We start from the raw sequence: 15,505 nt of genomic DNA on the forward strand, positions 1-15,505 counted from the left end.
TTCGAGAACAGCATTCACTGTCAGTTTGAATTTTAGCTGTTGCAATGTGTTACAAGGCAGTGAAAAAATAATTTTAAATAAAGCCCACTGATTGTCTTTTAATCTGTTGAGCTTAAAAGTTGCTAATTCCCTATGAGAATTGAAGCAATTAAGGCAACACCAAAACATGTGGTAAAAATTACTAGTTCTTTAAATCATTTTGAGGTTAATTAATGATTGCAAAATTGAATACAGAGTTATTTACGATAGATGCAGATAATACATAAGGCTACCCCATTTTAAGGGAAAAGTACATGTGACATAATATGTTAGTTAGAATATCTGCTACCGTAACTAAATCCAAAATGCTGGTTTACTACAAAGTGCTCATGGATTATGCAAAGGCCAATGGTAGGTTCCAAAAATTCTAAAAAATTCACATTTATTTGCATTGATGTGCAATGATCCTTATGGGGTGATATATTCTTAGCAGAGCTGTGAACCACAATCGCTGATCTGCTATGATATAAATTACATATCCAAAACACTCATACTGGTAATTTAAGAAAATATATTTTTATAAGTATCCGAAAATTCACATTATTGTATAACAAAATTAGAGAATGATTGTTCTGAATAAGGATAGGCCTACTGTTCTCAAAAATCTTAAAAGGGAACAATTACATTCAACCCTACAATTGATGATAACAGTAACAGTTTATTGCTGCACTTGCAAATGTTCAAAATTTCACAATATATCACAATACAAATGGGTCTTGATATGATCAATGAAAGATTAGGCAGAAGCAATGCGGTCAGTAAAATAAAAGAATCTCAAATTTCAAATCAGCACATGGTTCCTGTAAACACAGTCTCACACAAAAGAAAATTCCGGCAGTCTCAAACAAAGCAAAACCCCAAAATCAGCTTTTATATATAACTAAACAAATGCATGGCACAGATCTTTCACTTAGCTGATTCTGTGCACACTTATTCACTGGCATGCTGAAGAAGAATACTGTAGCGTGAGGTTACATGGTGAAAATCGCTAAAATGTGTGGCACCAACAAGAACATCTCCTGCCTGTTGCAGCGAACAATGCACAATGCTATTCCAAATATCAAGCAAGCACAAATGGTTTCCAAATCATAGAGTGCCTGATGATTATTGTATGGTTGATATATTTTAGCACAACAGTGGAAATTCTTGGATGGAATCATATACAAGATAAAGAAAAGGCAGCTACTCACTTATAGCTGACTAATGTATGGCACATAGAAAATGCAATGGAAAACAGTATTTACACTAGCTTTAGAGCTCTTGATATTTCTTTAGTAAATGTACACATATTCACACATACAACAACACAGACACCCAAACCAACAGAGCCGTCGCTTCAGTGAATCTTGCTGAAGCTGTAGGGGTGTCTGTTTGGGTGCCTACATGTACATTTACTAAAATAAAAAAAAAAGAAAGATCAAGAGCTTGAAAGCTAGTGTAAACATCCTCGCAGATTAAAACTGTGTACTGGACTGAGACTCAAACTCTGGCCTGAGTTTGAGTCACAGTCTTGCACAAAGTTTTAATCCACCAGGAAGTTTCATACCAGTGCACACTCCACTGAAAAGTGCAAATTTCATTCCGGAAACATTCCCCAGCCTGTGGCTAAGCCATGTCTCTACAATATCCTTTCATGTATAATGAGCGAAGCAGCAAATTGAAATTTGTACTAAGGCCAAGAATCGAAACTGGGTCTCCTGCTTACTAGGCAGGTGTTTTACCCACTAAGCCACCTTGCAAAGCGACTCACACAACTGCACGGATTACCCTGGCATGCCCCACTTCTCGATCCAAATTCTCACTGCTCTCCCCCAGTCTACTTTCAAAGTTATTCTTGTTATTGAACAACTTGATGGGTGGTAATGCATTTTTCCATATCACCAAGAGGCATTTATTCGTGTGCACTTTGCTTCTTCTTCTGTGTTGTAGACATTCAAATCCCCCGTGCTCTACACAGTGTCTCTCAGTCCACAATTTGCAGATCATCAACTTAATTTAACTTATAATATTGTTGGCACATTCCACTATTTTTTCTTTCAGAGCTGCTACTCATTCGCATCCTAAATAAATTTAATTCATTCACAGTAAGACATCACAGCTGCCTGCAATGGCATTTTCCACGATTATTATCTGTGTTTGCATTGCAAGGAAATGACATGCCCTACTTTTAACTGGAATCTGGCTATCACTAGTTGGATGACAGAGTCAGTTTTCTCTACAGCTGGACCTGCAATTGCCTATGTTGTGTAACAATTTATCATTACTATGTAAATAATGGAAGCCTTGCTTCTCTAACTAAATCCTGCCCTCAGATAATCTCAGTCCTTATAATGAAAAGGATAAACATGTTTGAAAGCTTGTTTCCTTACTGAGGCCCGACATGACTTTATGGAAAAAGTTCAAGGCAATCGTAAAATGTGTTTTAGACAGGTACGTGCTGAGTAAAACTGTGAGGGACGGGAAACACCTACTGTGGTTCAATAACAAAGTTAGGAAACTATTGCAAAAGCAAAGAGAGCTTCACTGCAAATTTAAATGCAGCCAAAACCTCTCAGACAAACACAAGCTAACGATTTCAAAGTTAGCATAAGGAGGGCTATGCGTGAAGCATTCAGTGAATTCGAAAGTAAAATTCTATGTACCGACTTGACAGAAAATCCTAGAAAGTTCTGGTCTTACGTTAAATCAGTAAGTGGATCGAAACAACATATCCAGACGCTCTGGGATGGTGATGGCAGAGGATGACACGCGTAAAGCTGAAATACTAAACACCTTCTGCCAAAGCTGTTTCACAGACGAAGACCACACTGCAGTTCCTTCTCTAAATCTTCGCCCGAACGAAAAAATGGCTGACATTGAAATGTGTCCAAGGAATAGAAAAGCAACTGAAATCACTCAACAGAGGAAAGTCCACTGGAAATGACGGGATACCAATTCGATTCTACACAGAGTACGCAAAAGAACTTGCCCCCCCTTCTAACAGCTGTGTGCCGCAAGTCTCTAGAGGAACGGAAGGTTCCAAATGATTGGAAAAGAGCACAGGTAGTCCCAGTTTTCAAGAAGGGTTGTCGAGCAGATGCGCAAAACAATCACTGACATTGATCTGTTGTAAAATTTTAGAACATGTTTTTTGCTCGTGTATCATGTCATTTCTGGAAACCCAGAATCTACTCTGTAGGAATCAACATGGATTCTGGAAACAGCGATCGTGTGAGACCCAACTCGCTTTATTTGTTCATGAGACACAAAAAATATTAGATACAGGCTCCCAGGTAGATGCCATTTTCCTCGACTTCCGGAATGCGTTCGATACAGTTCCGCACTGTCGCCTGATAAACAAAGTAAGAGCCTATGGAATATCAGACCAGCTGTGTGGCTGGACTGAAGAGTTTTTAGCAAACAGAACACAGCATGTTGTTCTCAATGGAGAGACATCTACAGACGTTAAATTAACCTCTGGCGTGCCACAGGGGAGTGTTATGGGACCATTGCTTTTCACAATATATATAAATGACCGAGTAGATAGTGTCGGAAGTTCCATGCGGCTTTTTGCGGATGATGCTGTAGTATACAGAGAATTTGCAGCATTAGAAAATTGCAGAGAAATGCAGGAAGATCTGCAGCGAATAGGCACTTGGTGCAGGGAGTGGTAACTGATCCTTAACATAGACAAATGTAATGTATTGCAAATACATAGAAAGAAGGATCAATTATTGTATGATTATATGACAGTAGAACAAACACTGGTAGCAGTTACTTCTGTAAAATATCTGGGAGTATGCGTACAGAATGATTTGAAGTGGAATGATCATATAAAATTAATTGTTGGTACGGCGGGTGCCAGGTTGAGATTCATTGGGAGAGTCCTTAGAAAATGTAGTCCATCAACAAAGGAGGTGGCTTACAAAACACTCGTTCGACCTATACTTGAGTATTGCTAGTCAGTGTGGAATGCGTACCAGGACGGGTTGACAGAGGAGATAGAGAAGACCCAAGGAAGAGCGGCGCATTTCGTCACAGGGTTATTTGGTAAGCGTGATAGCGTTACAGAGATGTTTAGCAAACTCAAGTGGCAGACTCTGCAAGAGAGGCGCTCTGCATCGCGGTGTAGCTTGCTGTCCAGGTTTCAAGAGGTTGCGTTTCTGGATGAGGTATCGAATATATTGCTTCCCCCTACTTATACCTCCCGAGGAGATCACGAATGTAAAATTAGAGAGATTAGAGCGCGCACGGAGGCTTTCCGGCAGTCGTTCTTCCCGCGAACTGGAACAGAAAAGGGAGGTAATGACAGTGGCACATAAAGTGCCCTCTGCCACACACCGTTGGGTGGCTTGCGGAGTAGAAATGTAGATGCAGATGTAGATGTAGACTTGTACACAGAAAAAATATAAATACACAGTGTTGCCATCATGAACTCTGAACCCATACTGTCAAACAGTTTATTTTCTATTATACTGACAGGTCACATGTAACAATAGCCAGCAGAGACAAACAGAGAAGCTAGGCTGGTGGTGCCTCCCCTTCAGCCTTTTGGTCCTCCTCCTGTGGAGTGGCAGCTGCCGCCTCTGGACCATCGCCTGCCTCAGAGCTCGGCTCTGCTGCCGGAGTCGCGTCTGCGGCAGGGGCAGGGGCTGGGGCTGCCTCCTGCTCCACTCCTGCAGGCACCTCTGCGGCCGGCACTCCACCTTCCTCTGGTGCAGCCGCTGCACCCTCTTCTGCAGCCGTGCCTTCTTCTGTGGCTGCGCCCTCCTCTGCACCTAGACCCAGCAAATGCTCATTTGTTAATGGCAAGCCATTTTTGCAAAATGATATGATGTGAAAGAAAGCCTTACACACAAATATATGAGCTGTCAGCTGATTTAACATCTACATCTACATGTACATGGATACTCTGCAAATCACATTTAAGGCACTTAAATGTGCCTGTTTAACAAGGTGCAGGTTACCCAATTACAAGTAAATAAAAAAATTCACTGTTAGTATTATGCAGTACTCCTTTTATTCCAGAATATGCAGAACTTCCCTCATTATTCCCCGGTACCTGTATATTAAAACAGTCAACAAGTTTTGTGAGTGACGTCTTTCATCTTTAAAGCATTTGTGCAATATAATGTACAGAAATAAAGCTACACAAACAGAGCATAAAATGACTTTTCCCTCTTTTTCCTCTCTGTGATCTTCAATTGACAACTTGTGGGAGGGAGGAGGGGTGGCTCCTGAAAATATGCTGTCTGCTGTAAAATGTGTTCGACAAACCCTCTGCCAGGCACTTAAATGTGCCGGCTGCTGAGGGCAGAGATGATGTTCTTGTATGTGTGAGTTGTGCTTGTGTGTTGTGTTCTGCTTTAGAAGGAAGCCTTCTGGCCATGTGACATTCGCCTGCTTTATTTCTTCATTGATGGTCCTCAGTGTCGACATACTGCATTGTGATACTGGCTGAAATATGGGGGGTCCCCCCCCCCCCCCCCACCACCACCCCCAATATTACACAGTTATGTGGCCAGTTAACTATTGGCAAATTTTGATAAGCCTCATTAATAGGTCACTGGCAAACATCAGCATACTGCTACAATGGTTTACTCTCGAATATCTATGAGCAGTAAAAACTTAACTACACAATTCACAGTTCTTGCAGAATAATACAGTACAATTTGAACAGACACTGACATTGTTTTAACACACAGTGTAATTGGGTTACACTTATTTTGCAGTTAAGTTGATGCATTGTTGTTGACATAACCAGCATGGGTTTCTCACCTGAAAATCGGCAATGGACTGCCTGTCTCAGGACCAAAAATCAGGCCTTTATATATTATCACAATAATGGATACTGGAACTATACATTGTTTGATGTTTAATTTACAGAAATTACAATTAAAACTTAACTCATTAAATTAAGTGAATACATTGAAAAATTGGTTCTTTGTTAACAGTTTCTTCTACCACGCGGGTTAAGCTGAATTATTTGTTTAAATGATGAAATTAACGGATATAGTTATACAAACAATAATTTTTGATGAAACTGGTTATTGCTTTGGAATTAATTAGGAGATGGCTTTGCTAACATGTTTTTTGAATAGAGCCAAATAAATACATAAAGAATGCCAGTGTTTTGTCTTCCAAATATTTAAAATTAGTACAGAATTTATGTTTGTTTATGAGTCAACAACAGAATTTAAGTTACAAAACAATTACTGATTTCACACTATCACAAAAGTTATTAACTAGGAATAGTCAAAATAAATTAGGAAATTGATGACATACACAAAACTAAGCACGAAACTAGATCTGGTGTTATATTCTTTAAAACTGAAGGCCAACCTTTCTCTTTTATGAAAATGCAGATTATACTCACGTAAGTGAATGGTAATTAGTTAAACGTGAAAAAACGAATTTAAGGAAGCAGATGGCAAACAAGAGAGGAAAAAAAAAAAAGATCCCAGCTTGCTTCGTCACAGCTGGAATCTTAAATGTGTTGCAGTCTATATCTATTGCTTGACTTGGCTCGGCACCTCCCTTACGTGGTGAGTAGTAATCTGTCCTTTTCATAATATTGTCACTATTAAATGATAAAGTTAGTAACAGGGTAAAATAATTGACAGCCAGCAAGGTCGCCTTGTTTATATTCATCATAATAAGTAGGTTTTAAAATTTCTTTCATAATCTAACTATGCATAAAGAATGGAATTTGCTTAAAAATAAAATTTCTACCTCTGTAGAAATTCTGACAGCTCTTGTCACCAGACTAATGTCCTGAGAATGAGAGAATTGTAAGGTTTGGTTTTTAAGTGCTATGCTCATGAAAAATCATGACAGTACAACCACAGTTAAGTAACAGCTAATGAAAGGTTCCATAAAATAATGACAGTGCAAGATCTGACCACATTTTAGAATGATGTAATGTGCTTATGAGGTTAGTTTACTTGGTATCTATGGCTGAAGAGCAGATGTTGGTTTTACCATTGTATTCCACCACGTATTAGATGACTATAAAATAAAAATGACACTGATTAGTAGATTCTATAGAGATTATGTGAAAGAACTTGCTCCCTTTCTAGCAAGAGATCACTGGGTCAATGAAGCGTGCTGAGCGGTTGGGGGGGGGGGGGGCGGGGAGAAAAAACCAGGTCACCCTTGCTCTTTCAAGATGGGTTGTAGGACAGATGCATATAATTGTAGGCCTATACACTGACAGCAATCTGTTGTGTAATTGTGGAACATGTTGTATGTTTATATATTTTGATGATTTTGGAGCACAATGATCTCTTCTATAACAACAAACATGGATTATGAAAACAGAGACGTTGCATAACTCAGCTGACTCCGTTTGATCAAGATACCAGAGAACAGTACACATTGGCTTCCAGGTTGGTGCCGTGTTTCTTGATTGTAAGAAGGCAGTTGAAACAGTTTTGCACTGTCATTTAGTGAAATAATATGAGGTTACCGAGCACTGGACAAGATTTGTCACTGCATTCAGGATTTCTTCACAGACAGAACTCAACACATCGATCTTATTGGAACAAAATCAATAGATGTGATTGGATTTGGCAGCCATATCAGCAAATTGGGCTATGTGATTATTGCTGAGATGGAAGATATAACGTATTGTTCAGTGATTCGCTTTTCGTTTTTGAATAAGGAAATGAGTGACAGGGTAAAAATGAAATTGGATACTACTGATGGTAAACATCCACCATCAATGACGACAGTTAAATATTGTTCCAATCTACATTTGATAGAGGCCAGCTAAGATGTCCAACAGAAGTGGTTACTGAGAAAATGATAAAGTCCAAAACATGATTCTTCCTGACTGATGGATGGAAATGCACTGAACAGCAGAGCTCCTGTGCATGTCAACAAGAATGGTACCTAATATTCTATGTGGTTGATGAAGAAAACAATTTGGGTGGGCCTTTCAGTTTTGACAGCATAGGCATTGCATACTGCCTTAGGGAGATACAGTGATTGTTTTGTTATTTTTTTTTAATTATGTATTTAAACCTCTGGTCACACAAGAGATATAATTAATGGTTTCAACTTATTACCAAATCATCATCAGCTGATTTTTTAAAAATGATTTTGTGATGCTTTCAGCTGACATTATCTTTGTCTGATGTACAATCATACAATTTTGACCTCAGGTCATTTTCAAGAATCTAAAACAGAAGCATTATACATTGGACAGAGTTTTAAAAGAACAAAAAGATGTGAAAAATGGAAAATTCCTAGACAACTATTTATGTCATGCAGCAAAGCATTGTAGCACCATAGAATGAATAAGAATTGCTATTCTTATTGATAAATATGAAAGATCATACAACCATAAATCAGATTACGAAAGATTTTACTCAATTTTCATGGTTTTCAGTATTGTTTCATTAGAGTTTTGTGGTTGGACCTTTGTAAGAACTATTAAAAAATGACATGCTCACACAACAATAGAACAAATATTTACAAGTTTTTAAAAGAAATTACATACAATCATATTTACACCAACAATGAACTGTAGTCAAATATAATTGAGAACAAAGACTTGCTTAGATTAATTAATGAATTTATGAAAAATAATTATAATCTTCCTATGTAAATAAATTAAAAACATCAACCTTATTTATAAGAGATATGGAACAATTGTGCAAATGGAACTTGCTCCTAAAATAATGAAAAACTATTTCTAATTTGTTTTATATGAATTACAAGCAGCCATAGAAGCAAAGCCGTACATGGCATAAAATTCCATTAAAGAATTGACCTTAAAGTAATTTATAACTCTGCTAGCATATTTTGGGATATGACTTGTTCCTGTGTTAAATTCATAACTGATACTAATGTATCCAATACATAATGCTTCCATTTTAGATACCTGAAAATGGCCTAAGGACAAAATTGTGCAACTGTACATCAGATAAAGAGAATGTCAGCTGAAGACATTATGAAATCATTTTAAAAATTCATTGCAGCTGGAGATTCTGTCACAATGAACATCAGATGAATTGTTTGAAAAATAAAAAAAAAAAAGGGTGTAGTAAAATCCTAACAAACTAAATTACATGCCAAATTTAGTTCTATAGAGAACCACACACACTGCAGTACATTATGCAACAGTTGCAGAGGGTTTGAGAGGCACTCACAAAGGAAACATATCTATGCTCTGATAGCTGGAACTGAAAGCTACAATTGACTGCATAATGATATAAGAGAGGTAATTTTAAAATATAGATTGTGAATATTTTAATCATGTGCTTCTGGTTTAAGAATTACCATTTTACATAGTCAACTAGCCTTCATTTCCAACAATCAGAGTACAGATATGTTTACATTTGAGTGCTTCTGTGTGCATCTGCAGTTGACAATTTATTATGTAACATATTACAGTGCGTATAGTTGACTGTAGAACTTAATTTGGTCTGTAATTTCATTTGCTAGTATTTTACTTCTCCTTTTCTTTCTTTTTGAATAGACCTTCTGATGATGACTTGATAATAAGTCGAGACTGGTAATTTTGCGACCTGAGGCTGAAACATATAATTAAAAAAAAAAATCAGCTTTCACACTGTGATCTGAGCAATATAAGCAGGGTTGCAGAGTTCTGAAGGACTTTTGCATCAAGTTGACAACACTAATGAGACTTGAATTCATCATTATACCCAGAAGTGAAGCAAAAATTAAAAAAAGAGTTGCTTCCAGTGAATCTTTTCCAAAGAGGACAAAAAAGATCCTATTGGTTAGAAAAGTTATGGCAGTGATGTTTTAAGTGCAAAGTGTCTGATAATCACATAATCTATAGAAAAAGCAGAAGGAGAATATTGGTTGACACTGCTACAGTGAGATATTGATGAGTAATTTAAGTCAACACAATCTCACTTGGCAAATTAGGAACTGCTGTTTCACCATGACAATGGACCAGAATATTCATCCGGAGTTGTCGCTTCAAAACTGCATGAATTGTGTTATGAATTGTTGCCACTTGTGCCATATTTGGCTGACCTGTCTCCATGCAATTTCTGCTTATTCCCCAACATGAATAAATGTCTCACAGATTAAAATACCACAAACGAGGATGTTATAGTTGAGACAGAAGGGCATTTTAGAGAAACTGAAAATTCCTAATTTTTTGAGCAGTTATAAAAATGGCTGGCATATGGGAAAAGTGTATATTCTTAAAATGGAGCCCTGTTCAAAAAGAAGTAATTTGTTTCTGGAGGGGGGAAAAAAGACTGGCATCATCGTTCCTAACATGGCTCTTACATAACTCTCCTAGTAAACTGAGATCCTTCAGGTGTGGCTGCAGAATGTGTTTCTTATATTCTCCGATGGAGCCCAGAACCTAACTGATTTCTTAAAACTGGTGTCAGCCAGTTGAGCTTCATGCTGATTAAAACACTGTGTAAGTTATTAAAAGTGGTATATATACATTGTATATATACATTTATCCATGCAAAATTTGAAGCCCATGGTTTTCACCCATAGCTCCCTCCTTATCTGTGTTAACTGCAATTGTCAAGTCATTCTAAGATTAGAACAAGAGTATACACAAAAAATATCAGCTGGCTTGGGTTGCTGATGTTAGATGCTAAGTTTAGGACAGAAAGACAATGAAAAGTGATTAATCATAAAAATTTCAATAGGTTTTGTCCCCACCAACCACATCAGACAGACACTGAAATAATAAATTACATCTGAAAATGGAATTGCACATAGTTGTTTTACCCTTCTGCACAACTTTATCATTTCAAGTATCATCATGTGTTTTGTTTATTTTTCTGCATGTTCTTTTTTGTAGCTCACCTAGTTTATCATTCCATCTTGCTGAACCCCCTTCTTTCATGGCATCATTTTCTTCTTTCCTCGGCCTTACCTCCTGCAGTTTCAACTCTTACTGTCTTTGCATACAACAACAGTTCCCCTGCCTCTTTCCTTCTCTCTTGTTTTTCTTCCTTTTCTTATTAGTTGTACCATGTTTTATGTCCTTCTGTTCATGTTTTCTGAACACCCTTACCACATCTAGAAAGTGTTACCCTTACCCTACTCGCTGTACCAGAAAGACCTCCTGTGCTTCTCTTTGTCTCCAAACACCCATCTTTCCACAAGGCATCTCTTCTTCCTCCTCAAGACACCTGCATTTCTCACACTTTTAATTGCCTTAATATCACTCCCGAATCAACATAATAAAATAAGGGAAATCAAAGCCCGCACAGAAAGATATATGTGTTTGTTTTTTCCGTGTGCTGTATGAGATTGGAATCATTGAGAATTGTGAAGGTGGTTTGATGAACCTTCTGTCAGGCATTTAAATGTGATTTGCATATTATCCATGTAGATGTAGGGGTAGAAATTGTTTTAGTAGCCAGATGCTGTCTACACTCTCATTCTCTTTGGCATCCATCCATGTCAGAGTGTGCCACAATGCAGTGTAATTTAGAACATAAATGATGTAAAACAATACTAACAGACATAAAGGTGATGTAGAGGGAATATCAAGGAACAAATTGTGGACAGGATCATTCATCTGGTGGAAATGTCATCCAATGAGATGCTAAAGAACATTGGCAGCAAGTGTGTGTTATTATGACAGGCATTAACATGTGCAGTACCATTACCACCCTGAATGCTGTCAGGCTCCTTACAAGTAGTTTCAGTTGCAATCCATCAGCGTGTAACTGTTGCTGAAGAGGTCACCTAGCAACAAGTGTTAGTCCCTGTAACTTTGACATTCTGTAGCATTATTCTACGCTGTTACTGCACAGAGGTTCCTATCCTCAATGTGTTCCTAAAGACAACTTTTATAACCCTTCAAAATTTGCCACTATCATCCTGTTGTAATGTACCAGAATGAGACAATACATTAAGAACAGATCAACAATCAAGTAGTTACAATAGTAGAAGTAGACATTTATTGTATCATAACAAACAATTTCAAGCCATTGACTTAAAAGTACAGGAGACTTGTCAGAACACAAAAAACTTGTTTACAATTTTCCTTATAATACCAGTAATATAATATAAAGTACTGAATAAGTACTTAATTAAGCAATTCATAATTTTTCTTCAAAAGTAACAAACTTGCTCTCTCCTGCTCAAATTTTCAGGTTGTCATTTAGGAGTGGGCGGCATGATTTCCTTTGCCCTACATTGTGCGTGATTTTATTGATGATTTTCTGAAGTTTTAGTATTCGACACATATGATTTGAGTTACCCCAAAACACAATGCCATACTTATTACTGACTGAAAGTAGCTGTAATATACTACTTTTCTTATGCCCATACTGGTAGCATTGTACAATATTCTCATTGCATATGCTAGGCTATTTAATTTATTTGCAAGGTACTGTATGTGTGACCCCCATGATAGATTTTTATCTAGTTGCATTCCTAGGAATTTCACACAGCGAGCTTCCTGCAAATCTTGGTTTGTTTGACTGACCTGAATATTTACTTTGCTTGTTTTGTTTTCAATTGCATTAATTGTGTCTTTCCCATGTTTAATTTTAACCAATTTAATTCAAATCAGTTATCTAAGTTTCCTAAAGTATTTTATACAGTTTGTGGAATTTGATCTGTAATGTTACTTTCAATGATTAAAGATGTGTCATCTGAAAATAAAACTGAGTGACATCCAATATTAAGTGGTAGATCATTTATGTAAAACAAAAACAGAATGGGACCTAAGACAGAATCTTGGGGGTACTCCATCAGTTGCAGTCCACCAGTGTGTAACTGCTCTGAAGAGGTTGCCCTTGCAACAAGTATTAGTCCCTGTAACTTTGACATCCTGTATCATTATTCTATGCTGTTACTACACAGAGGTTCCTGTCCTCAATGTGTTCCTAAAGACAATTTTTATAACCCTTCAAAATTTGACAGTATCATCCTGTTGTAATGTACCAGATTGAGAAAACACATTAAGAACAGATCAATAATCAGGTCACCCAAAATCTGCTATATCTTGACAGATTTTCATATATAACTCCTATGTTTTGTACCTTCAATGTTTTGTATTTGCATTGTTTATACAAAACAAACAGTTTGGGTTGCAATTAGTTAACTCTCTTTGTAATTTCAATAAAGCTGTGTGAATGCAGCACTGTAAAGATCTTTGTAGTTGCTAAGTAATGTAAACAAACACAGTTATAGACATATTTCGAATACTCATGTAAAAGTAATAATTGTATCAAATAAGACAGGACAAGATTACAGTAAAATATGCTACAAAGACAGGGTCATTACACATGATTGAAGCGATTTCACAGCTCTACAATAACTTTATTATTTGAGATATTTTCGCAATGCTTTGCACACACATACAAAAACCCAAAAAGTTTTTTTAGGCATTCACAAATGTTCAATATGTGCCCCTTTAGTGATTCGGCAGACATCAAGCCAATAATCAAGTTCCTCCCACACTCGGCGCAGCATGTCCCCATCAATGAGTTCGAAAGCATCGTTGATGCAAGCTCGCAGTTCTGGCACGTTTCTTGGTAGAGAAGGTTCAAACACTGAATCTTTCACATAACCCCACAGAAAGAAATTGCATGGGGTTAAGTCGGGAGAGCGTGGAGGCCATGACATAAATTGCTGATCATGATCTCCACCATGACCGATCCATCGGTTTTCCAATCTCATGTTTAAGAAATGCCGAACATCATGATGGAAGTGTGGTGGAGCACCATCCTGTTGAAAGATGAAGTCAGTGCTGTCGGTCTCCAGTTGTGGCATGAGCCAATTTTCCAGCATGTCCAGATACACGTGTCCTGTAACGTTTTTTACGCAGAAGAAAAAGGGGCCGTAAACTTTAAACCGTGAGATTGCACAAAACACGTTAACTTTTGGTGAATTGCGAATTTGCTGCACGAATGCGTGAGGATTCTCTACCGCCCAGATTTGCACATTTTGTCTGTTCACTTCACCATTAAGAAAAAATATTGCTTCATCACTGAAAACAAGTTTCGCACTGAACGCATCCTCTTCCATGAGCTGTTGCAACCGCGCCGAAAATTCAAAGCATTTGACTTTGTCATCGGGTGTCAGGGCTTCTAGCAATTGTAAACGGTAAGGCTTCTGCTTTAGCCTTTTCCGTAAGATTTTCCAAACCATCGGCTGTGGTACGTTTAGCTCCCTGCTTGCTTTATTCATCGACTTCTGCGGGCTACGCGTGAAACTTGCCCGCACGCGTTCAACCGTTTCTTTGCTCACTGCAGGCCGACCCGTTGATTTCCCCTTACAGAGGCATCCAGAAGCTTTAAACTGCGCATACCATCGCCGGATGGCGTTAGCAGTTGGTGGATCTTTGTTGAACTTCGTCCTGAAGTGTCGTTGCACTGTTATGACTGACTGATGTGAGTGCATTTCAAGCACAACATACACTTTCTCAGCTCCTGTCTCCATTTTGTCTCACTGCACTCTCGAGTGCTCTGGCGGCAGAAACCTGAAGTGCGGCTTCAGCCGAACAAAACTTTATGAGTTTTTCTACGTATCTGTAGTGTGTCGTGACCATATGTAAATGAATGGAGCTACAGCGAATTTATGAAATCGCTTCAATCATTTGTAATAGCCCTGTATTTACTTTTGGTAATATTGTAGTAATTGCAAAACTCCCGAGAATGACCATAGTACAATAGAGAAGAGGGTTATCAATTATGGGATGAGCAGGAATGTTAAAAGAACCTGTTGGTAAGCTTTTTTTATAGAAGATTCAAGGCACTATTTCATTAAAATCTAGGAGGAATCAAGTACCTAGAGGTGACATTTGATTTTGAAGTATACATATGAAGAGTGCAGTCTGCAAGGCAAACAATGTCTTCTAACAAGTAATGAAGCTTTTAAAGGACTGATCAAGGAAATAAAGGGAATAGGCACCCTGTTCGTTGGTTAGGCTTTTTCTGGAGTACTCTATCTGCATAGGATTCACACCACAATAGGTCTATATCTGATTTCAGTTCCTGAATATGTACATGAGGGTGGCACCTTTTCTATCAAAAACATTATTTTTCTTGGACTTCTCCTCACTTAGGTTCCATTCCCAATAAAATTGAGCTGTGTGAAATTAGGGATTACTGGGATACGTAGGAAAGGTGCACACACACTTTTAAGACTAGAAATTCCAGAAAAGACTTGCCAACTTTGCAAAATATTTCTTTTGCAAGATTGATTCACTCTATCTCATATAGGCAGACTATTTACATCTATTTCCATAACTGAATATGCTTTCATTTCATGGATCATATTGGCCACTGATGGAACAGGTCAGTGACCCCAACACAGGTAGAGAGGGGGAAGAACAATCTAAGCTGTTCTTCTTTTCAATTCAATTCAATTCAATTTTTATTATCACATAACATGCCTTATACAATCAAAGATTGTGACATAGGTGACTTGTCAGTTTTTACACTATATATAACAATACTAAAAATAGACAATAAACTAATAATATACATGGTGTAACATCTTCAAAGAGGTATTTTAA

General features: G+C 37.7%; 1 protein-coding gene across 1 annotated transcript in view; it reads right to left on the reverse strand.

Moving 5' to 3' along the window:
* Nucleotides 1–4,539: 4,539 nt before the first annotated feature.
* LOC126474317 (calphotin-like) overlaps nt 4,540–15,505 on the reverse strand; it is an 81,005-nt gene continuing 70,039 nt past the window's right edge. Inside the window, exon 5 of the mRNA XM_050101783.1 lies at nt 4,540–4,796. Within this exon, the coding sequence (XP_049957740.1) occupies nt 4,540–4,796 (257 nt within the window). The remainder of the gene's footprint in view (nt 4,797–15,505) is intronic.

Source organism: Schistocerca serialis, chromosome 4 (assembly GCF_023864345.2).
Source record: "Schistocerca serialis cubense isolate TAMUIC-IGC-003099 chromosome 4, iqSchSeri2.2, whole genome shotgun sequence".
NCBI lineage: Eukaryota > Metazoa > Arthropoda > Insecta > Orthoptera > Acrididae > Schistocerca > Schistocerca serialis.